This window comes from Haemaphysalis longicornis, unplaced genomic scaffold, assembly GCF_048455015.1.
Source record: "Haemaphysalis longicornis isolate Haplotype H1 unplaced genomic scaffold, Haemaphysalis longicornis Haplotype H1 scaffold_2, whole genome shotgun sequence".
Taxonomy (NCBI): Eukaryota; Metazoa; Arthropoda; class Arachnida; order Ixodida; family Ixodidae; genus Haemaphysalis; species Haemaphysalis longicornis.
In genome coordinates this window covers 241,426,432-241,448,761 of record NW_027526295.1, presented here as the reverse complement: position 1 = coordinate 241,448,761, position 22,330 = coordinate 241,426,432, and the positions used below count along the sequence as shown (strand labels likewise).

The window sequence follows — 22,330 nt, the reverse complement described above, 5'->3', positions numbered from 1 at the left end:
TGCGAGTCTTCGACTACGACTTCGGCCTGCAGGACGACTTCATGGGCGCCGCCGCCGTCGAGCTGCACACGCTGGAGATCGACAGGTACATGCCTGGAGGGGGCCAGACAGAGATGAGATGCCGTGGCGCGGTCACATAATTAAGGGGACTAAGAAGTCAACGTACACCTTTGCTTTATTCGAAATAACGGGCAGCTCACACCTCGCTAGAACTTTGCTCCACGGGAAACATTACTGCCATCACTTAGAGACTAGTGATTAAGGGGAGGGGGGGAGTGTTAAATTTGCTGTCCTACTGTGCCACAATATGACGTGCCCGGTCCCAATGACGTACTTGGGAGAGTAGCCAGAATTGCGCACTCTTTGCCCGGCCGTCAAACGCAACACAACAGCTCCCTCTGCCGATCGCGTGGACACCGCCGGCCGGCAACACTTGGCAGTTTCACGCGCTTCTTTGGACTGCGCCTCGGTCAATTGCGTTTTGTTCCGCGAAATTGTTCAACCCAATGATACGGAACCAGCTTCGCTGCGCAATTCACCACCATATGAATGGTTCTGCCCACCAGTTTTTATTGTAACAAATCTCAACCAGTTTTCATTCATTTCACCATGGTGCCATTAAGGTTAAAGAGAGGAATGCAGTTACGTCTTCTGCTTGCTTTGTTATGTTAAACTACGAAACGTGTAGTGATGTACTGACTTCGATCGGCTAATTTAAACACATTTTTGTAGGAAAACTAAATTCGAAAGTGCAGTTTCTGATGTCAGTTGGTGACGTCGTCTATGACAACGCCTTGGAAAGTTTCCCAGTGGCGTTTGCGCATTGCTAGCACTTCTAACCTGCACAAACAGCTCGTGAACAACAAGATAGTCGTTGCAGACCTCTACAAATATTGATTGATTGAGCTTCAACGCGCCTATACCCTACACGGGCGATGAGACCCGCCGTAGTAGAGGGCTCCGGCTAATTTTGACCACCTGGGGATCTTTAACGTGCGCCGAAATCTCGACCACGCGTACAGGTTTTTGCTTTTCGCCTCCTTCAGAAAAGTGGCCGCCGTGGCCGGGAATCGAATCCGCGTCTTTGAGCTCAGCACCACAACGCCTTAGTCACTGAGCCACGCCTCTAGAAATAGGCGAACATAAACATTTCAGAGGCAGATAGCGTCAAACTTAGTCTTAAAACAAATGTAACGTCATGGTGGTTACTCGTGAGGAGACGCAAAAGGCGCAGGTCGTTTTTACTATTTATTCTCAGCTTTCCAACTAAACAAGGCTCCAGACTGTCTCTGCATACCATCAAAGGAGGGTCTATGCGTCCAACAGCGCAATGCCGCGCCGATAATAAAATGCTGAGCAAATTCCCTTCGGTGCCTCTTTACAGCGGAATTCCTAGTATACTCCTAGGGCGGCCCTTTAACACACCTAGGAGTTGGACAACACAGTCGGCAGCTGCCGGGGGCGCGCAATCACCTATTGCTACGGGGACAGCAAGAAATGCGCTCACGAACATCCGAGCACAAACTCGGTGCATTCTTTGTAGCGAAACGCTTTCCCATTCAGCAGCGCATACGATGTGTGCGCATGTTGTGCAAGCAAACGAGCCTGCATTACGCAACAACTAGGACGACGAGTACGCGTGTTGTGTCGGCTCATAAGGAACGGGCGCGTCGGCAGAGAATACATCGTTGCCGATTATGTTACGGCGCGACCGTCGAGGATGCCCGCGCCGGGCAGGAACCCGAGCCTGCTCGCTTGGGCGCTCGAGGAGAGCGTGGGGTGCGTGGCAGGAACGGGGAAAGCGAATTATCCGTCAGCGTCGTAGTGTCGCGCCGCCGGCATGCAGCGTCATCTAATGCCGAAGTCAGTCGAGGAAGAGGCATGCGGCGGTGGCGCGGCAACCGGCGTGGTCTTCCTCAAGGAGTGCGACTGGCAGCGGGAATGTATACGCGGAATATCGGGAGACTGCGAAGGATTGTGTCGGTGCGTCGCGGGCTTTCATTGGGAATCATGAGCAGTTGAAATTGAGACGTGATGACTTATTGCGCATACGGCGAGCCATCTCTCTCTCTCTCTCTCTCTCTCTCTCTCTCTCTCTCTCTCTCTCTCTCTCTCTCTCTCTCTCCTCTCTCTCTCTCTCTCTCTCTCTCTCTCTCTCTGTACATTCCTTACGGCGGAGTCCCAGTTTACTTGTTCTTGATTGCAATGCCTGCAATACCCTTCTTCTCTTGGCCTTTTCTCAACTTTTATTGCTGTTGTTTTTACATTAATCGGGAACCACATGAAACATAATAAAGAAGAAAGATCCCTCGGTAAATATTTAGAAATGTGTGAGCATTTCATCCATCTTGCTTGAGAAATTGAGGGTCAACCGGCATGCCTTGACCCGGCTGCAGAAGCCCGCCACGCGGCGTTTCTCGCACGCGCCTCACACACAGTGCCAACTGTGCTTTGCGTTCTAACCGCCTCACATTTTTGCAGTGCCATTGGCCGCGTGTCGCTCCTTTTGTTCAGCAGATTTTGGGTTTGGGCTAGCTGTTAGCGGGAATCCATGACTTCGTGTAACGCGAAAAAAACAAAACGGACAAGGACAGAAGGAGGCGACGGGCAGAAGCGCTAACTTCCAACTGAGCTTTATTGAAAATATGAGCGAATTTAAACGTTGCGTTTCCGCACCGTCCGTGGCCTTGTCTGATAAGGACATTGGCTATCTAAAATGGGGTGTCACATCTTTGTGCGAATAATTTCGTGTGCAAATTTCATGATGTCTTGCTTTTGTTCTGTTATTTTCTTTCTTTGTTCACGATAACGTTCCGCCTCAGGGATTAAATTCGCGCTTTTTTTCAATAAAGCTCAGTTGGAAGTTAGCGCTTGTGCCAATCTCCTCGTTCTGTCCCTGTCCGTTTTCTGCGCAAGACGAAGTCACGACTTTTTTTGCTGCCCACCAGCATCAGCATTTCGTCGCCGTCATTCGCACTCTATACGCTTTTGCCGCCTATTCGGCCTTGCACTCGCGTCACACTCCGGTTTACAACGCGTGCAAGCAATGACGGGGCGCGCCAAGAAGCTACACAACGTGCGCGTCGTTCAGAGGCAGTAATGCGAGCGCAGCGCCACTGAACCGCATATTTACGCTGACATGCCCGGAAAATAAAATTAGCCCGAAACTTAATGACAACCGTCATACAGTGCGCAGCATACATAGTTCAGTCATATAGTCGCGCCGCCTTTTCAGGCCACCGGGTGGAGTTGACCGGATTCACTAGATATATAGATATATACAGTTTATTCAGGACATGAATACAGGGAAGTAAACTGTTCACGAGATGCGGCTAAAAGAGACTTCTTCGTCCCCGGACGAGGCCAGCAGTTGGCGCTCCGCGCGACCCAACAGCGCAGACAGCGTATTTTTCCATATTTTGCTTTTGTTGTGTTCAGCGTAGCTCGCGAAAACGCGAGGATTAATTTTTTTTTGTATTGTTTGTTCTTTCTATGCTTTTATCTTACGTCTCTACGCGCCATTTTTTATCAGGAGTTCTTATTTATTCTGGTAAATATCAATCCGACGTGTAATATAAATTAAACAGGCGCTGCAATTTTGTGCGCTTGCCCAAGTTGACGTGCAGGAATCGCGCCACCAGTGGTAGTAGTCTGGAAAGAGGTATTCGTCTGCATGCTCGCTATTATGGAAGGCACAGAGATGGCGTTAGTGGTTTTTCGCAGCTGGAAAAACCACGGCACCCCGAAGAGCGCGAATGAAAACTGGAACCTCCCAATGCCGAGATAAGTGCTAGTCTCGGCTTTGGTGTGTTCCAAGTTAAAGGATGGTATCCACGCAATAAAATCGGGCGACCGATCAGCGTTTTGATTCCCTTCGTGACAATGTAGTACATTCCTCTCTTCGTCGCAATCATAAATAGCGTGTCCCGCGATTCCTTTCTTTCTCGTGCGAGCGAAAGTGACCGTGGGCTGAGCTGCGCCGCGCTGCCGTGCGCATGCGCAGGCCGACGGACATCTTGCTCAACCTGACCGAGTCTGGCAAGGCGGAAGACGTGAGCGCCAAGGATCTCGGCTACATCGTGCTCACGGTCACGCTTCTGCCCGCATCGGCCCGTGACGATGTCGAACAACAGGTGAGCACGCTCGATAATCACTCGTTCTGCCCGAGCCATTCGTTCCGCGTCACCAGTGATGCTGCCGACTCGGATATACGGTGAATCGCAAATGGGCAGTCGGGATATTTTTAGCGCGGGACGCGCTTTATCATCCGAATTTCGCTAGAAACTTGACCGCACTCTAGACCGCCAAGATCAGCGACAGATCATGACGAAACACGAAGTCCACTGTTGTGTGTACATATGTGCAAAAAGCGATTCTCATCACGGGGTGGGTTCATGCGGTTCCGATTCCTGACTGCACCGTGCTCCTGACTGGGCTAACACGCCAGCATTGTATGGTCCTAAAAAGCTCGTACCGTAAGCGTCGCTTCCCAGGGGGTGCATCGAGAGTGCGTGTGTCGGTTCGTATACTTTTAAAATATCCTGTCAAGTCTACAGTGGCGTGAATAATTGCTAAACGAGCTTTTCTGGCGCGACGTGCTATTCCTAAAGTTTCCCACGGCTCAAAAAAAATTGCGTCAAATGATCGTGGCGGACGGGACACGCGTTTATAGAAGCCTTTATCGTGTATTGTGTGGTTGCATGTCTTCTAGAAGCCTTTACTGTGTTCTGTGTGATTGCATAACGAAGACATGCGCAGAGAATGTGTTTGGGGTCCTGGCGAACTGCTCAAGGAGGGACTCTGTGGAGGAAGTCCAAAAAAAGGAAAGGCTTCGTGTACTCCTCATTGAGTCTAATGCGATGCAGGACGGATTCATAATGCTTACGCAGAGCGCTCTGCATCCAGAATTGGTATGCGGGGTCGATTGTGTGTAGCGGCATTCATGTAGGCCTTGCTGGGTTGGTCCGGAGCGGACGCTGACAGCTCTTCCGAACCGAAGAAGCAGGAGCCGCTCTGTCTCGCCCCGTGAAACGAGCAGAAGCAGCGGCTCTGTCGTCGTTGTCAGCAATAGTGAGTAGGACGACACTAGATTCAATGGCGTGATGTTTATTAAAGCGAAGCTTACTATGTCTTACCGATGGCGACCGTCCACACCAAAACGCACTGCAGGAAAGCCAACTTTCTCTGGCGATTATGAGGATGGTAGGTGAAGTGAAGGGGAAAAAACGCTTCTCAAGGCCGGAATCGAACCTGGGTCCCTCGCGTTATGAAGCCGACGTCTATCCGATTGCGCAACCCCGACACTTCTTTTTTTCTGTTGCGCGCCATCCCGACACGGTAGACGCACTTTGGATCTCGAGAGCGGTGCATGGACGTTTTGCAAAATTAGGCAGAAAAATCATGCACCCCTGCGTCTAACGGCGGCCACGGTTGAACGCGAAGCTTTATTTTTGAAAAATCAAATGGCGAAGGGTCGAAGTCAAAGCTGCTGCGATCAAAAGTCCGAACTGCGCGCGACTGAAAGTCAAAGCTCGATGAGTCAGAGTCCAAACCGTCTGCCAGTCGAAGTCCAAACTCAGACGACAGCCGAGGAACCACTCAAGAGAAAGCTTCGCGTTCAACCGTCGTCGTCCTGCGTCGGAGGGATGCATGAATTTTGTTCAAAGACCCGCCGCGGTGGCTCAGTGGCTAAGGCGTTGCGCTGCTGAGCACGAGGTCGCGGGTTCGATTCCCGGCCGCGGCGGCCGCTTTTCTGATGGAGGCGAAAAGCAAAAACGCCCGTGTGTACGAGATTTCGGCGCACGTTAAAGATCCCCAGGTGGTCAAAATTAATCCGGAGCCCTCCACTACGGCGCGCCTCATCGCCTGCGTTGCGTCGGCGCGTTAAACCCCTACAATCAATCAATAAATTTTGTTCAAAGTCTGCGGGTGTATGACGTTAGTTTCTGGAGATGGCCTCTTAGTGTGGCACTAGAGCATCAAGTGCTGAAGGCTGCACGAGAGCCGCTTAAGATAGCGTATGCCTGAACTGGTGTATTTAAAATGTAGGCAATGCAACCCACAGCGCAGTCAGTCCTGTAACCTTTTACGACCTCTTGTGCCCGGGTTTGTCGGTGGCTGTCGTGCGGGTTGACAGGATTTATATGTTATCTCGTGCTCACCTTATTGTCTCAATTCATGGTAGTTATTCCTGTTATTCCTGAAGACCAAGCCAGCCACGTAACGGATGTTGCGGGGGAACGTTGTCAAAAGTCTTACGGTTGTGCAGGTCTGCCCATTCCTCGCTTTGTTGCGGGAGATAGTGGTTTCTCGACTTGATCCCGCCGCGGTGGCTCAGTGGCTAAGGCGTTCGGACGCAGGTTCGATCCCGGCTTCAGTGACTGCTTTTCAGATGAAGGCGAAAAGCGAAAACGCCCGTGTGTTGAGACTTTGGCGCACGTTAAAGATCGCCATGGTCGAAACTAATACGGAGCTCTCCTCTACGGCGCCCCTAGGTCATAGCCCAGGTTTAGCTTCGTCCCGTTAAACCCTTATAATTTGGAATTTCTTTTGGTTTGTCAACTTGAACTAAGCTCTGCCGAAGAAGCACGCAGTGAGACCATTATAAAAGCAGTCATACTTACACTTTCATACAAAGTCCAAACGATTTTCGGGCCGAGCAACCAATCGGAAAGCTCCATGAAACCGGGTCCGTGTTGACCGTCGATGATAACCTATCCGGTTGGCTCGCATCATACTCTTTTTTCAATTTCTTCTTGTTTGTCGCTGTTCAAACAAAAATTGCAAATACTTCCACTTAGGTTTTTCTTTAATTTTTACGAACGTATTATTGTCCTATTTATCCCGTATTTTTACCGCTGGCGGTGCAATTTGCGCGGAATAGCCTGTTTTGACGATATTTTTGTGGTAATTTTTCCGCCGTTTCCTACCTTACTTTGGAAATGCTGCACGCAATCGGCGCGTATTTGTTTCCTCGGCGAGCGGATGTTTCGGTCTAGACCAACTCGTATTTTGTCTGCGTTCTCCCTGAAAACGGCGGTGTTTTTCAATTGCAGCAGGCCAGCGGACGTTACGTTAGAACGAACGCGTTCTTTTGATTACACTGCTGCCGCTTTTAGGAGCAGACGACTGTTGGACGGGGACCGCCATCTGCCGGCGCAAGCCGTGAAATTGTCCTTGGTTGTGCGCCAGCCGTGAAATCGTTCATATTGGCGCTGTCCGGTCTCCTCGAAATAAATTCACGCTCGGACCCGTCGTGCTTACAGTCCTCACCATATATAGCACGGCTGTGTTTGGCGGACTTCTTTCTTGCCACGTAACGCATCTGTTTAGACTGCTTGGTCGGGGTTATAGCTCCGCATTCTGGCTGGTGTAATATGCGGCAACGTGTCTTTTCACTGGATATGTGTTAATGGTGTCCTTTTAATGACAGCACGGCGTTTGCTTCACTAAACAGCCGGTGCGTTTTGGGAGCACACGACTTTCAGATAGCAGCCCATATGTTTATGCGCACGGAACAGTACTTGCACTGTCGGCTAGTAACATTTTTAATGGCTATGAGAGAGAGATGTGCGTTGTGTCGTAGATAAAGCAACGATCATTGCTATCACCGCAAAGGCGGCCGACTGAGAAGCTACAAAGTCCATTGCGCAATCCTCTCTGCTGCTGCTGAGGTGCTTTGAAGTTCGGAAATAGCCGCTCGGAGTGTTACGCGCCGCCTATTGGGCTTCTTTTCACGAAAGTCGAGAGTTACGTCTGCATCTTCATATTTAGGTTTTACTTTATGCAACAGCACATACGGAGATGGAAGAAGAAGCTGTAGTACTGCGGCTGGACAAAGCTCATGGGCAACAAAAGGCGGGTGGTTCCTTCTGAATTGATTGATAGTAGCATTTGATATGCGCATGATGAACGTTATTTTTGCAGTGCAAGACAACATTATACAATGGTACAATGCGTAACAGTGATATCGACTGGGCGCAGTTCTGGGAAGAGGAAAGAAGTGACCAGGTACAACAAAAGCAGGGTTTCACAATACTGCCGCGAACTAGGCATTGGGTTTGTTTCTTTATGTTTTGTTTTTACTGCCCGGCCGAGCCCGGCTGTGTTATCTGTGTCCCAAGGGAAGCGCGTGTTCCATTCTTTATTTTTATGCCGCACGGGTTATCTCATTCTGATACGGAGAGAGGTTCGCCCTAACGTCACTAGCCTCGAATAATCTTCTTTGATCTACAATGTTCTAGATGTAAACCGACGGTTCGAGAAACAGTCGCGCCGAAGATAAAAGCCTGCAGAGCAGACGCCGCGGTATCCCGATCGCCGACGCTCGCTTGCGTACGTCACTTTGTTAACTAAATGAAATCGAGGCTTCGGCGGACGCCCGTCTGGTCAGGAATGACACTGAAGTTCATAATAAAGGTGCCGAAACGTCATTGTTTTATTTTCTCTGGTGGTCGGCGTATTCTTTATTATGTACTTCACTTTGTTAACTGCTGCTTCGCCGCCTGTGTATTTTAGGGGAGCACAAGTTCGCTTCAATAAACTCGTTTTCCTTGAAGACAACTGCGTCGTCTTTGGTTCGTGATATCTGGTGGAGGTGCGGGGTACGCACCCGTTATGCTCCCAACGACCTCTGGAAGCCGCCAAGCCAGTCCAACAAGAGCCAGCCGCCGACTGCAAGGTCTGCCGCCCGAGTTTGGTCTCCTGCCATACGGACCCAAAATAACGACCGCTGCAACCACCAACATGGTGCATGAAGCCACTCCCCCCATCGTCCTGTAACAGCCCCGGGAACCACCTTCGTTCCTCGGATCTCCCGCTGAAGACCCTGAGGACTGGTTTGAGAAAGTGGAGCGTGTTCGGATCTTTAACAGGTGGAATGACGAAGAAACGTTTCGGCATGTGTTCTTCTATTTGGAGGATACAGCTCGAACTTGGTTCGGGAACCATGAAAGCTCTTTGACTGACTGGACCCTCTTCAAGTGCGAGTTCCTTACAACGTTTGCCACCGTCGTGCGAAAGGAACGAGCCGCACTTTTGCTGGAAACGCGCACGCAACACTTCAACGAAGGGGTAGTGATCTTTGTTGAGGAAATGAAGAGGTTGTTTCGACTTCGGGATCCGGAGATGACAGAAGAAAAGAAACTAAGGTTTCTCATGCGAGGGGTAAAGCAGGCGCTTTTTGCTTGCCTTGTCCGCAACCCTCCTAAAACGGTGGCAGAATTCGCGTCTGCGGCGGCCGCGATGGAGAAGACGCTGGAAGTTCGAACGAGGCAGTACGATCGCCCGGTCAATGGGCTAGTTTCCGAGACGATCGGTGCCGGGGCTACAGGCTCCGACACACTGCGCGAGACTATCCGAGCAGTGGTCAGGGAGGAGCTTCGGAAGCTTTTTCCAACGACGCCGCAACCTCAAGTGGCTTCCCTGACTGACGTCATCCGCGAAGAGGTTCAGCAGGCTTTGGGAACGTCTACGCCGTCCGAAACAACCAGCGAGCCCCAGGCTATGACCTTCTCTGCCGCTGTTCGTCGACCCCGCCCTGCTCCAACCCCGTTACCCGTCGTCCAGAAGCTCCGGCCGGCCCGCCGTCCACTGTCCCCGCCGTCCACCATGCCGCCGCCCGCAGCCCAAAACCAGACGCCCAGGAAGACCGACGTTTGGCGAACCGCCGATAATCGTCCGCTGTGCTACCACTGCGGCGAGGCCGATCACATCTATCCTCGTTGCCCCATACAAGAGACTCGGACTGCGTGGTTTCCCCGTCGACGCACCTCGCACGCACGCACGCACGCACGCACGCACGCACGCACGCACGCACGCACGCACGCGCGCGCGCGCGTGCGCGCACACACACACACACACACACACACACACACACACACACACACACACACACACACACACATATATATATATATATATATATACACAAAAATTGTTTCGACCACGGTAAAAAAACAGAACAGATTTAATAACGTTTCGGCCGAGGGACCGGATCCGGTCCCTCGTGGTCGAAACAATTTTTGTGTACATTCCACCGGCGTCCAGGAAAACTTTGTTCCTATATATATATATATATATATATATATATATATATATATATATATATATATATATATATATATATAGAGAGAGAGAGAGAGAGAGAGAGAGAGAGAGAGATCACTTTCGCTGGTTGCGCCATGGAGTGTGCCCAACAAAAGTTGGCCAAATTAACTGATGTTCCAGTTTTCGTTAGCATCCGTTCGCTAATGTTTTATGGAAGCGATAGTTGGAAGTAATCTGCACTTCGATCAGTCCAAAACATGTTAGTATAGCGGACCAGCTGAGAATGAGTGTTGGTTAAGACTTCGACGATTTTATTTCGTGGGCGAGAAAGTTCATGACTGTCCGTTGGTCCGTTGTGGTTGTAGGACATACAAGGAAACATTAGCTTATGCATGATAAAAATGGAGAATGGTATCTGATAAACCTAGCTTGAATGGGGAGTAACTTCCAGTTTCTCTAAAGCAATCCTATGACTCTAGAGAACTTCGTTGCTACCCTGCCAGTTTTCTAATGCCAGAGAATATGCTTTGTGAATGTAACGTCGAGGATTTTGAAACTTCTGGCTGGTTCTATGAGACGGCTATCGAGAGGTTAGTAACTTAGAGGATTCATTTGTTTGCTTGTTGCAAGAAAAATAACCGCTTTCCTTTACCACGGTTTATCATTGCGCCATTAGACAAGTCCCATTCACTTAATACCCAGAATCTCGGCTGATCAGGACAGTGCAGTTTTCACTCGATGGAAGGAAACTGGTGACATCCGCGTAGATTATAAATTTGCCAGTGTGTTTGCCAGAGTGTCTGCCAATTAGCATTGCTATTTCACACAAACCATTTTTTCTCACAGTTGAGAGCGCGCTCCGTCCCACCTTGTTTGTAGTTGTCTAGTACTTATCGGTCACAAATATAAGCGCAAGACTTAAGCATGCATTATCATTTGGCTCCCACGCTCCCTGTCAGCATTCGGCAAACTTGAAGCAGAAGCCACGCCATTTAAAGCGAGGCGATGAACAGGGATGGGAAAGCCGATGTCTGTCTATAGATGGTGTTCACTGAAAAGTTTAGCTGTCAATTTCTTCGCTTGGCAACACTGGAAATGGCCACGGACATGGCCGAAGCGCCACGGACATGTCGCGGCTTGTGCCACTGCGCCCGCACGCCAGGAAAAAAAACACCTGCGTGCATTATCTGCTCCGTTTCAACCCGACTCTTAACGGTGATGTCAACAGCTAGATTATTAATCGCCCTCACAATGGAGTCGAGGCACTAATTTGCGTTCGGTGGGGTAGAGTTTTGAACGTTCAACACACATCATGTGCTTAGCACGGACAAGTACCGCCATCCCGGGGAGCCCGAATTAACCACTGACGGCGCACTCATGTGGTTGCCTGCATGCATCCGGGTCACGGTAAACCGCTCTTCAATGGAAAAATGGGTTCGAAGCAACTGAGAAGAAAAAAAAAAGATGAAAGTCTGCGAAGGGAGAAATGGCTATCTTATCTAGAGACACTAAGCTAGACAAGCGACTAGACAAGTGACGTGAAGATAATGCCTGCGCGAAGCACATCAGAATCCGCAAAATGATGAATTGTTGCGGCGATTACGCAATCTTCTCGAAACTTTCTATAGCCGACCTTGACCAATCACTATGCGGACATACTCGGCCTGCTTGTGCTAGCGCAGGCCCGGACATCGTGCGCCGCCTGACTCTCTCCCCGTGGCTGGCGGCACCCAAAATAACGACGCCCTAACGTTGTCTTGCTTATCTAAAGCCGCTGGGTTCGCGGAACAGTGGCGGCCGACACATCCGTTAGCGGCTTTAGGTAAAGCCGCTAACGGATGTGTCGGCCGCCACTGTACTTCTCGCTGTCCAGTTCTCGCTGCCCAGCCGATTCGCCGGCCTACCTTTCGGTCGGCACACGTCACATGTTTTCAGATGTCGTGTTCTTTGCAATTGTTTAGACAGAGAAATTAGCGCTGCGGTTTGTTAGTAAGAAAGGGGCATTTTTGACAAACTTCCCCACTCCTCATAGAAAGCTCTGAAGTAAGCGCAGTGAGAGAGAGAGAGAGAGAGAGAGAGAGAGAGAGAGAGAGAGAGAGAGAGAGAGAGAGAGAGAGAGAGAGAGAGAGAGAGAGAGAGAGAGAGAGAGAGAGAGAGAGAGAGAGAGAGAGAGAGAGATTAGTGGTGTCTTGCTGTAGAACATCTTGCTCCCGACCACGCCGTATAACGAAACGGGGTAACTATGCACTACCTGTGTAATGATACACAACTCTGCTTAATTGTGCGACACTGTACCAGAATTCTACGAGAAAGTAAAAATGACGCTTGCAGCTCGACCCTTCTCGTCGTTGAAATAAAGGCGCTCAATGTGGTCCTAAACAGTCTCCTTATCTTACCCCGTTAAACATACATAGAATGCGTAGGCTATGTTACCAGTTTCTTTTTTTCGCCCTGTGTAAATGCATCGCATAAGGAGGAGATTGCGCTGTACGCTGCCCTTTCCGCCGCACCGTCCTCCGCGCCGGCCTGCCCTCGTCCGCTGGGGCAACACTGCAGGGCCGCAGGGATAAATTTAGCGGCCTGCAGGCGCCTTCAACCCGTACAGCCTGTGCTTGAACAAACAGAAAGTCGATCTCAACCACGCAATAGGGAGAAATCAATATTTCGGAGGCATAGGTATCTTGAAACACATCGAAAACCTCAGACGTCAAGCCCGGCGGTCGCGAACGGCGCGTGGGCTTTTCTCTTCTGCCGCCGGTTACCGTTAAACTAAGGCTCTAGGCGTCGATACATTGCTTATCAATTCATTACACCGTTTGAGCCGCACAAAACTGCGACAAATTACATTTCGACAAATTCACTTTAGTATCCTTCTAAAGAGCTCTCAGTGTTTCTTGAGGAGACAGAATGCATTTGGTTTTGGCCATCAGCTGTCTTGATGCGTTCTTGTGGCGGTCTTTAGGCACTCGAAATAGCCGCCACTTGCGGAACTAAGTTGCCACACTCTGTGGATAGTCTTTATCAAAAGTACCCTAACCACCACGCGCTTGACCTGTGCCAGAAATTTCCCACAGAGCGTGCTGAGTATCTATACCAAGGCCCAAAAGTAGGTCACTAGTAAAAATGATTTCGACAACTTTCTGACACAGAAATATGCCGGTTGTTCGTGCGAATTATACTTTTTTGAATTATTCTAGATGTAACAGCAGTTTGCGCAGCATGGGGACATTTTTCATAGACATCGTACGTTGCCTATTCGTGCTTCAGATTAATATCTCGCACTCCGCATTTCAGCCGGAGGAAATACAGAGAAAATAACAAAAAAAAAAAGGAGACAATGAAAGTTGTGGACGGTCCCTGCACATGTTCGTGTTACATGAGAGTGCGAATGTAAAGCTTTTCTGGTGGGTTGGTTATCGAGCTCACTGCAGCTGCTTGTAGCAGAACCGATATAACCTTGCGTGCCGCTGCTGCGGCACTGCCTTTGCAGAAGCTGGAGGATAATTGAGACCGCGCGGGCGATATTTCTGGTGCACGCACCTTTCTGTGTGCTTTATTTTTTTGCGGCGAAGCACCTTAGGGACCCGGGCTGTGGGCGTCTCATGTCGTCGTCGCCGTCGTTCTTCGTATTCTCGTGTGGTCACGGTGTGCACCGGGACACTCGTTTTCCAACGCATCGCGCAAGAACGTAACGTCTACTATAAGAACACACCGGGACGCTCGTTTTCCAACGCCTCGCGCTAGAATGTTTCGCCTCCATGGGCAAAAACGCGTACAAAGGAACACACCGGGACACCCGGTTTTTTGTTCGCGCTTGCTTGCTTGCTTCTATTTCGCGACGTACTCTCTTTAACTTCAAAATTTGCAGTTCACCATTTCGTATTTCACTTCTCCTCCGTCTTCGTAATTGGGATGTCGCGTCGTGTATCAAGAGAGAGACAATTTTTCATTACACCTATACACTGCATGCGTCGCCCCTCTCCAGGTTTCACGCTAGCGGAAAGGGCCAGGTTTTTTTTTTTTTTTTTTCGATGTACGCGCTATGGAATGTGTTGTGGCCAATGAGAACTGATCACGCGCGTGCCGAGTGTTTCTGCGTGCTTTTTTTTTTTTTTCTGGTGCACTCGCCGTTATGGAAAAGCGTCACAGCCGATGGAAATTGAAGTGCACCAGTAGTGTAGGCGACACCTTCTGCTGACGCTAGCCGAGTGCGCACTTTCGCCGAACTAGCTTTCGCGTTAAAACTGGTATTTCGCTAGTCCTGCATTAACACCATGCTTGCGGGCTTGGCATGTGCGTACCCGAACGCTGTCATTTATTAATGCAGCAGCATTCGCCCGCGCCTGGCGGCAACATCGCCACACAGAAGTTTAAATAGGAAAGAACGCTGCCGAGTGCGGTGCTTTTCGCGCCAGCACGGCGTTACTGTGCCGTCTCAGTGGTCTTAAAACAACGTTAATGCTTGCCAGCAGCTCGAGTGTTGCAAACCTGTTGCATAATGACACACTTCGTAAAGAACACGGCGCAGCGTTGTAAGTGCAAATGCTTCCACTGGCGAGGCTCGGCGTTGCCGCTGCGTTCTCCGTTATTTGTGTATAATACAGCTGAGAAATGAAAGTCTTTTCGGGCTTCGCTTCGGGCTTCGCTTGAATATTCCGGGGTTCCATCGATTTTGATCCCTGATTTCCTGTGCTCCGAGTTACTCGCACTAATTATCTTCCTGGCGTTCTTTTTTTCGAGTGCTTGTATATTTTTATACCGAGCACTGACCTGTACTACGGTCAACGTCTTTGTTTTGCGGCAGTTCACTTCCAATTAAATTTCCGTTAACACCTCGAGGAAGAGTTTACTCGGCGACTCCGAGAACTGAGTAATTTTCGTGGCTAACCGCTCCGCGAGAGTTTCATACTAAAAAATGGAGCGCACGTTGTATATTTTTTCCTTGCTAGTCTTAATTTTTTTAAGCAAATGAATCTGCACCGTTACCGACAAGCTCAGCAGCAAGCTTTCCGCGTTTTTCGGCTGTCGTGAAAACTAATTTTCGAGCCTTTGCTATTCATTGCACTGTGCCGCAGAAAAGCGTCTGTAGTGGGGAAAACAAATTCCTCAAAACTAATTGTCCGCTATGCCGTTCCAACAAAGGTAAGCTGTTGCGGCCTTTTGTGGGCAACGCGAAGCAAAGGATAGAGTGTACAACCCATCACGTATGAACGTCGCAGGGCGACCCAAAGAGCTGTCGGGTGCTGGAAGAAGCACTTAGGGACGTGAAGGTGTTGGCGGGTTACGTACTTGGCAGTTTTTTGCTAACGTTCCCGAAAATCCCCTGCTTTGAGAGAAGCTCTTCATTTTTGCCGAAAAGGGGAAAAAAGGAAGCTGTTTATACACAGTTACGTGCGCCGAGTGCGGGGCACTTTAAAGGTACCTCGGCCACTATAAATTATTCCCAGGCGCTCCCTGTCGGTTCGCCCGAAGCACGCGGTCCTTTACCTGCGTCGGGAAATTGCCCTTCTTTCACTCGCGCATTCTTGAGGCTGGCGAAAATGTGAGTTCTTTGTTTGGTAGACTGCACTGAATCTGCGCGCCTTGCTTGCATAATTTTTTTTTAGAACTACAAGAGAAGGAAGGAGACCTGTTTAATGTAAACAAGCGAGGTGAGCCTCTCTAGCTGTGGGGCTTGCTACGCCAGATGGGGATGACTACACTACACTGATGTAGGGTGAGTGCAGGACATAGCAGGAAAAGCAGAGAGCGGCAAAAGAGAAATAAAACAAATTAAAAAATGAGACGTGAAAATATTAGCACCAGGATTTGAAGAGAAAACTCTAAAGGGAAAACGAATAAAAAGTAGAGCATTTTGCTAAAATGGTCGTCCTCTCCTCCTGTCCCAGGTTTCCGCAGCGTCTGTTCTCCTTGTAATTGAATCAGCCGACTGTCCCTAGCTGCTTTCTCCGCCTGGTCCTGAGAGGCGACAAAAATATAAAAACAAAGAAAGCCAAATGCTCTTGTTGTAGCCAGAGCCCATCTGTGCTCCCGCTTCCTGGCGAGAAAAATTTGTCATGTATATTATGATCTAACGCACTTATAGCCAGAAGAAACAAAAACGGGTATTTCAGGTGATCAAGCCGGTATTGCCGTGCAATGGCCCGAGGGACCGTGTTAAGGCCAACCTGCATGCTGCAAAACACCGTCAAAGGAACAGCGAAGGACGCCCGGTGGTCGCCCGAGGGGGCAGGCGTCGAAAAAGTGACTGTTCGCCGACGAACTGCCCGAGCTATAATTATTTATAGATATTGTTTGTAAGTATAATTTATAGACAATACTGCGGTGCGGCTGCGTTTGCCGGTGACCGGAGCTACGGCCAGAGGCAGCGGCCAATCAGGACGCTTTCTTTCTTGACCTGGCTCGCAACTGTCTTCTTGTGGCCCCTGATACCAGAGGGGATTTATTTATTTTTTTTTTGCTAGGGAGCGTTGCAAGCGAACCCCCACCACCACCCCTTTTTTTTTGCGCCCGTAGGACGAGAAGCGCCTGTCCTGAAGCCGTGTTGCTTCTGTACGTGTAAAAATTATATAGTTTTTTTTTTTCATTATATTTACCTCCTTTGTCTTGTGCCGACGTTGTTGCTTTATGTGATTCAGTCAAAGGAACCGATAACGCAAGTTTTGAAAGCACACTCAAAGGACAAGCAACGCTACAGTTATAGTGGGAGCAGTTTTCATGTCACTTTGTTACTCTTTGCGACAGCTTAAGTCAACCCTACCGTCGCTTTTCGTGCGGAAATAATGGCGGTCGAGGGCAGACGGAAGCTAGAACAATCAGTAACCATGACAAGCAGCCATTAATCGTAATGTAGACCCACATAACTTAAACGACCAAATATTACTAGGAAATTTCTTTGGACCTAGGCACTTTATAAAATGAGCTGAAGGGGTTTATGTATTAAGAACGGCTGCGGAGCAAATTATAAATGTAGAAGACAAAAAAGCAAGGCTCGTTGGACCTTTGGACGCGTTGGACCTCTTGACGCGTTGTACATTTTGACACAAATTGGACCTTTGGACGCGTTGGACCTCTTGACGTACCTCTTGATTCGGCTGTCGCGTGGCTATTGGACTCCTTGACTCGTTGGACCTCTTGACTCATTGGACCTCTTGACCAGAAGCGCTTCTACTCACTTCGGCACACCCCCTCCCTTCGGCCACCTGTTCACTTCCGGTACTTCATGGTTTGATATAAGATGGCGTACACGCCTCGAGCTCCGCGATGGCTGCGCCGCCTGCAGCCGCTTCTCCGCGGCGTTTACGGGATGAGCGCTGGCTGGCTGATAGGGGCTCATGCAATGTTTCAGTTCTCTTTCGCTTCTTTTCGCCTTTCCGCACCCTAAAAAACTTGTTATGGCCATGTCTGTAAGCAAATAGTACGTTTAAGGCACTTCAAAAAACAGTTGCGGCCTGGTAGAGTGCGGGAACGCCAGCAAAAGCTATCCAGGGACGCGGTTCTGCGCGCTTCCTGTCCGCTCTTACGGCCGTCCGCCACGGCAGCAGCATATCACCACGGTCACCACCGAATACGTCAGGCACAAGTGAATTCTACTGTAGCCTCGTTTAAACGTGATACTGGCACAGTGAGAGGTTGGTGTCGTCTTGCAGCGCGGACAACGAATGCGGCTTGGTTTCGAATATATACGTCGTAGAAAAATATGATTCGGGGATGTGATTATCCCAATGCCTCACAACCACTTGTGCCTTTTAAGGGAATATAAGCCGCGTGAAAATGTTGAACATAGTGTAAGGCTCGACTTCGTTAAATATGTGCACATTCACGCCTTATAGCAACCGCAATGGAAAGTTAATGAGACCACGGAATAATAAACGGTGTTACGAAGCTGCCATCCCGCCGCTGGCAACAGTTGACATTCGGGAGGGCGCCCCCGAAACGGGCTCCCTGGCCTCCGTCATGTGAGGTAGCGTGGTGGTGAACGGCCAATAAAGGGTGCTGCCTTAGTTATGACGAAAAGAGGCCGAAGGCAAACTTAAACTGGTTTACAGCATGGCGAGAAATGAGCCGAAGCAATACAGGAACAATACCCTTACGGGCGAGCTTACAGCAGTGCTCGAACAGAGCGACAGCATGGATTCCCTGCTGCAAAACAATTCGAGCTATCCACCGAGGGAGTTGGTTTTTATAAACAAAAGCCGTAACGGCTGCGCTGTTTTCCCAGTGCTTTTGTGCACATGGCCCGAAAATAGTAGACACATATACAACACTCTTTCCGAAGTAGCGGCGCTCGTTCAGTCTTAGAGAGGGGAGAGAGGAGATCTCGGCTCCGGCGTCCACTTCGCCGTGGCATGTCTCTACGTGAAGTACAGTTCGCTTCGCGTTTTGTACCTCCAACGGCTTTAGTCACCGCCAACGGGCCCCGCGCGGCAGGCGCACATCGGGAGGGTACGCTCTGCCACAAAGCAGAGGAGCACGGCACAAAGCTTGCAGTACGCGCGAGCATAACAGCGGCGCGCTGAATCGTAAGAGCAGTTACACCGAGAGGCGCCCTGCTTCGTGACGCATTGACCCATTTGGCGTTTAAAGGGTTCATGGACACAAAACACTAGTTTGCTTCATTAGAGAGTCTGTTTTCTCCCGATAAAAAGGATACAAATTTTATCGCAAACTTCAAACAAATAATCGATACATTAAAGAAAATATGTGAAGCAGTGGCGACTCCCTACCCACTTTCAGGAAACTTTTCTATGACGTCACATAATCTTGTTTTTGTGATTGGCGGCATCTGACCTAAACAATCGCTAAGACACATGACTTTACGATTGTAGTTGGGCCTTTAATTCAGTTTGATCGCATTTTATAATGCTAACGTGCAATTAGATGGAAAATTATGTTTTAGTGCTGGCACATATGACGTCACTCCTGTTCATAACGCTTCACTGTCGCGCGAAATTTCAAAGTTATTTAATACTTCTCTCATATTTTTTTTCGGTTAAAAAAACGTCTTTCGTAGCTCGAATGGGGCGGAGTGGGGTACTGAAGCTTAGGTCTTTGAACTTAAACAAAATTGTATTTTGTCTTCACGGCCCCAACTTGCTGACGTCACGTGGCTTTACTCAATGTTTGCGTCTCGCGCATCGACATTTCTGTGTGGCGTTTTCTGCATCCAACACAGCTACACCAGTTTTTGACAGATGCGGATCAATTTTGGGCGCGAGTTAAGTCCGATGCTCAGTTCACGTCTAAAAATCTTGTCACCTCGCGGACGCCGTGCCGTTTGTTCGTGCACCGTTTTATGTCAATGCGAAAGCATTAGATTACTCGGCGGGTTCAAAATATTGCATCGTAAACAAAAAGGCTGATGACTCCAAAAGCATAATGAAAAAAAAAAAAAAAAGACGGGACAAGGAATGCTCGTATTGGCGCCAAATTTCTTAGGAAAGCTCCTGTAAACAAAGTAATTGAGTTGAGAAGACTTGGCAAATTTGGGTCTAGATCGGAATCGAAGCCAGGGCGTTCGGCACGCCACAGAAGCTCCATCACACTAGCAAGCTGACTAAAGGTGGATTTAGTAAATGCGTTGTGGCTTTCGACTTCATAAATACACATACTACTACTCGAATTCGAAATATGTTAGATATATGTACTGAGACCTACGCGAGTAATTTGAACGTTATAATTACAGAAACAGCAAACAGGCGAGCCGCAAGGTGCGTTTCCGCTAACTGTCCTCTTTTATTGGCGATACGAGCGCTGGTGTGTACCTGCCTGACGTATAGGCCGAACGTGACGCTCTGAGCTCTAAAGACGTTAGCCTGTACACGCAGCTTTACGCGCAATGAGTTTGACGTTGCCTGGCATGTCGTGGGGCTCAGCGCTGCGGCTGCTTAACGTTAAGCCTGCATAAGGCGTAACAAATAAGAAAAGGACGCGAAGAGAAAAGGGTGACGAGGACGACGACTATGATGATTATTATTATTATTATTATTATTATTATTATTATTATTATTATTATTATTATTATTATTATTATTATTATTATGATGAGACCCGTCAAGTCAGCACGCGCCACACCAAGGTGCCCCACCCAACGGCTTAGTAGTCATTAGCGGTACATGGCGCTCTGTGAGGCTCTGCGGCCCCTTCTGCCTCTCGTGACTCCGGGAAAAATGGCGGCGACCACAATACCGGCATATCCATTCGGTGAATAGAAGCTAATTTTTTCACGTTCCTTTCGTCATATGGAGCATCGTAGCTTTAACATTTTTCATAATCAGCGTGAGCGCCGAGTCGTTTTGTAGCTGGCTCAATACCAGTCATGCTTTTTCGGGGTGCGGAGATTTCTGGCTGTCCTCCTCGTTTCGGGCCGTGACAACAAAATACAACCTTGTTCAGTTTGAAAGAAGTCGCCTTTTGTGGCACACTTAGCTCCATTACGGCCACGAAAGACGCACGAAATAGAAAAAATGAAGACTTTCATATTTCGTGTTACAGCGAAGCAATATGTGCAGGAGTAATAGAGGCCAGCACTGGCAACATAGTGGCGAGATATACCACCAAGTGGAACAGCCCCCACTACAATTGCCCGGTCATGATTCTTGGCGGTGACCTATAAGAGACGTTGCCGGGAAAAGGCTTGGAAGACGCCACTACTTCGTCTGTTTTGCTTATGTATCTCTATTATGTGTCTTGAAGTTTGCTTTGAATTCGGTAGCATTATTATGGGGACAAAGAAGTCTTTTTTTAACCTACACCTTGTTGTTTGCTTCTTCGAGGGTCGGGGAAGAGGAGGGAAAGAATCTGAGACGGCCGGGAAGATGTTTGCCAGTGCAAGACGGAGAGAAGTATGCGCGAAAGAAAAAAAAAAAAACAATGTTTTTTTTTTTTTTTTTTCTGACGACGGGGATAAAGAAGTCTCGATAACAGGTATTTTGGGGGCAGCTGTGTTCGTACCGGACGGCAAGTAATTAAAGCGCTCCGACGGGGGGCTCAGTCAGCAAAGGGCTGTTCTAGAGAGAGGGATTGATTTTCTTGCGGCTCCACTAATTATGAGATTTATCGCACTTCCGTAATTGTTCCGGCCGTATGTTTTTGTTGTTGAGTAACGTTTGTTGGGCGGAAGATGGTGTTGCCATGTGCTACTCATGTTTAATCGTTTAAGCTTCTAAACGTAGAGGGAAGGGGATAGCGGAATTTCTGGCTTTTCGGTTGACCATATTGAAGCAAACAAAACCGAAAAAACTTCCATAATGGCTCCAACACTGCAATCGACAGTCGTTAATTGTAATCTACGTAAATGGATAAAATCTGATCTAATTCATCGCAATCGAACTCCCAAGCTTTACGCGCCAAGAAATTCTATGAACTTGACAGAACGAAGTCATAAGATATAACTGACCGACGTCGAGTTAATCTAAACGTAACGCAGTGCACTTCGCTTTGTGCGTGTTATGTTTAAACCTTGTCTTTCGCTACAGAAAGAAGCGCGGTCATCCATTACGGCACCATGATATCAACTAGACCACGAAACGAGGAAATGAAGAAGGAATAAAAGACTGTGACAAATTCCCCAGCGCTTGCGTTACGTACGTAAGGCGGTCGCAACGCTATTCGCTCAACTCTGTGCCCGGAATTTTTGTCTGCATGCAGACTTTACTGCAGGATCAATAAATGTTTTTTTTTTTTCAATCCAAAATTCGCCCCTTAAAATAGCAACATGATTGGTACTCGAAACGTGCACGCCTGCAATTCACAGTATTCTGCATAGTTTAAATGAACAGAAGTAAAACTGGAGATTTGTTTACGAGTGTCTGTCGGTGGTTCATGTAACAATAGCGTTTTTTTTTCTTTTGTTTTTCGCTGCTATCGGCACCACATCTGCAAAAGTGCGCTTTCTTCTTTCAGGTACAGCAGAAGTATTTTGCACCCGTGTAGAAAACGGCAATGTACTAACCGGAAATCGAAGGATATCGCGTGCAATTTTTCTTGTTAAGATCATACTTGCTCTTCAGCGCCGGGAAGTTGGCGCGCGGAAAGGGCGCGGGCACCATTAATCGACCGGTCGCAGTAAAAACGGTCGTCGGCTACACAGCCAGTAAACAACGGACCACGTGGAGGAAGACCGCAGATGGTCGCCAGCAAATGACGTCTGTCAGACGGGAGCGTTTATGCCCCTATCTTTAGCGGCGGGCAATGAGACTCCCCCGAGAACGTTGCCTCCCGTCGCGACGCAGTGAGAGAGTGAAAGGTCAAGCCTCCACCAGCGACCTTAGCGTGCCGCGCG

General features: G+C 48.9%; 1 protein-coding gene across 2 annotated transcripts in view; it reads left to right on the top strand.

The window, feature by feature from the left end:
* LOC144170270 (multiple C2 and transmembrane domain-containing protein 1-like) overlaps window positions 1–22,330 on the top strand; it is a 251,515-nt gene that overhangs the window by 163,807 nt on the left and 65,378 nt on the right. For both annotated transcript variants that reach the window (XM_077699955.1, XM_077699956.1), the window contains exons 5-6: window positions 1–85; window positions 4,004–4,133. The exon at window positions 1–85 is cut by the window's left edge and continues 138 nt beyond it. In XM_077699955.1, coding sequence (XP_077556081.1) covers window positions 1–85; window positions 4,004–4,133 — 215 coding nt within the window. The remainder of the gene's footprint in view (window positions 86–4,003; window positions 4,134–22,330) is intronic.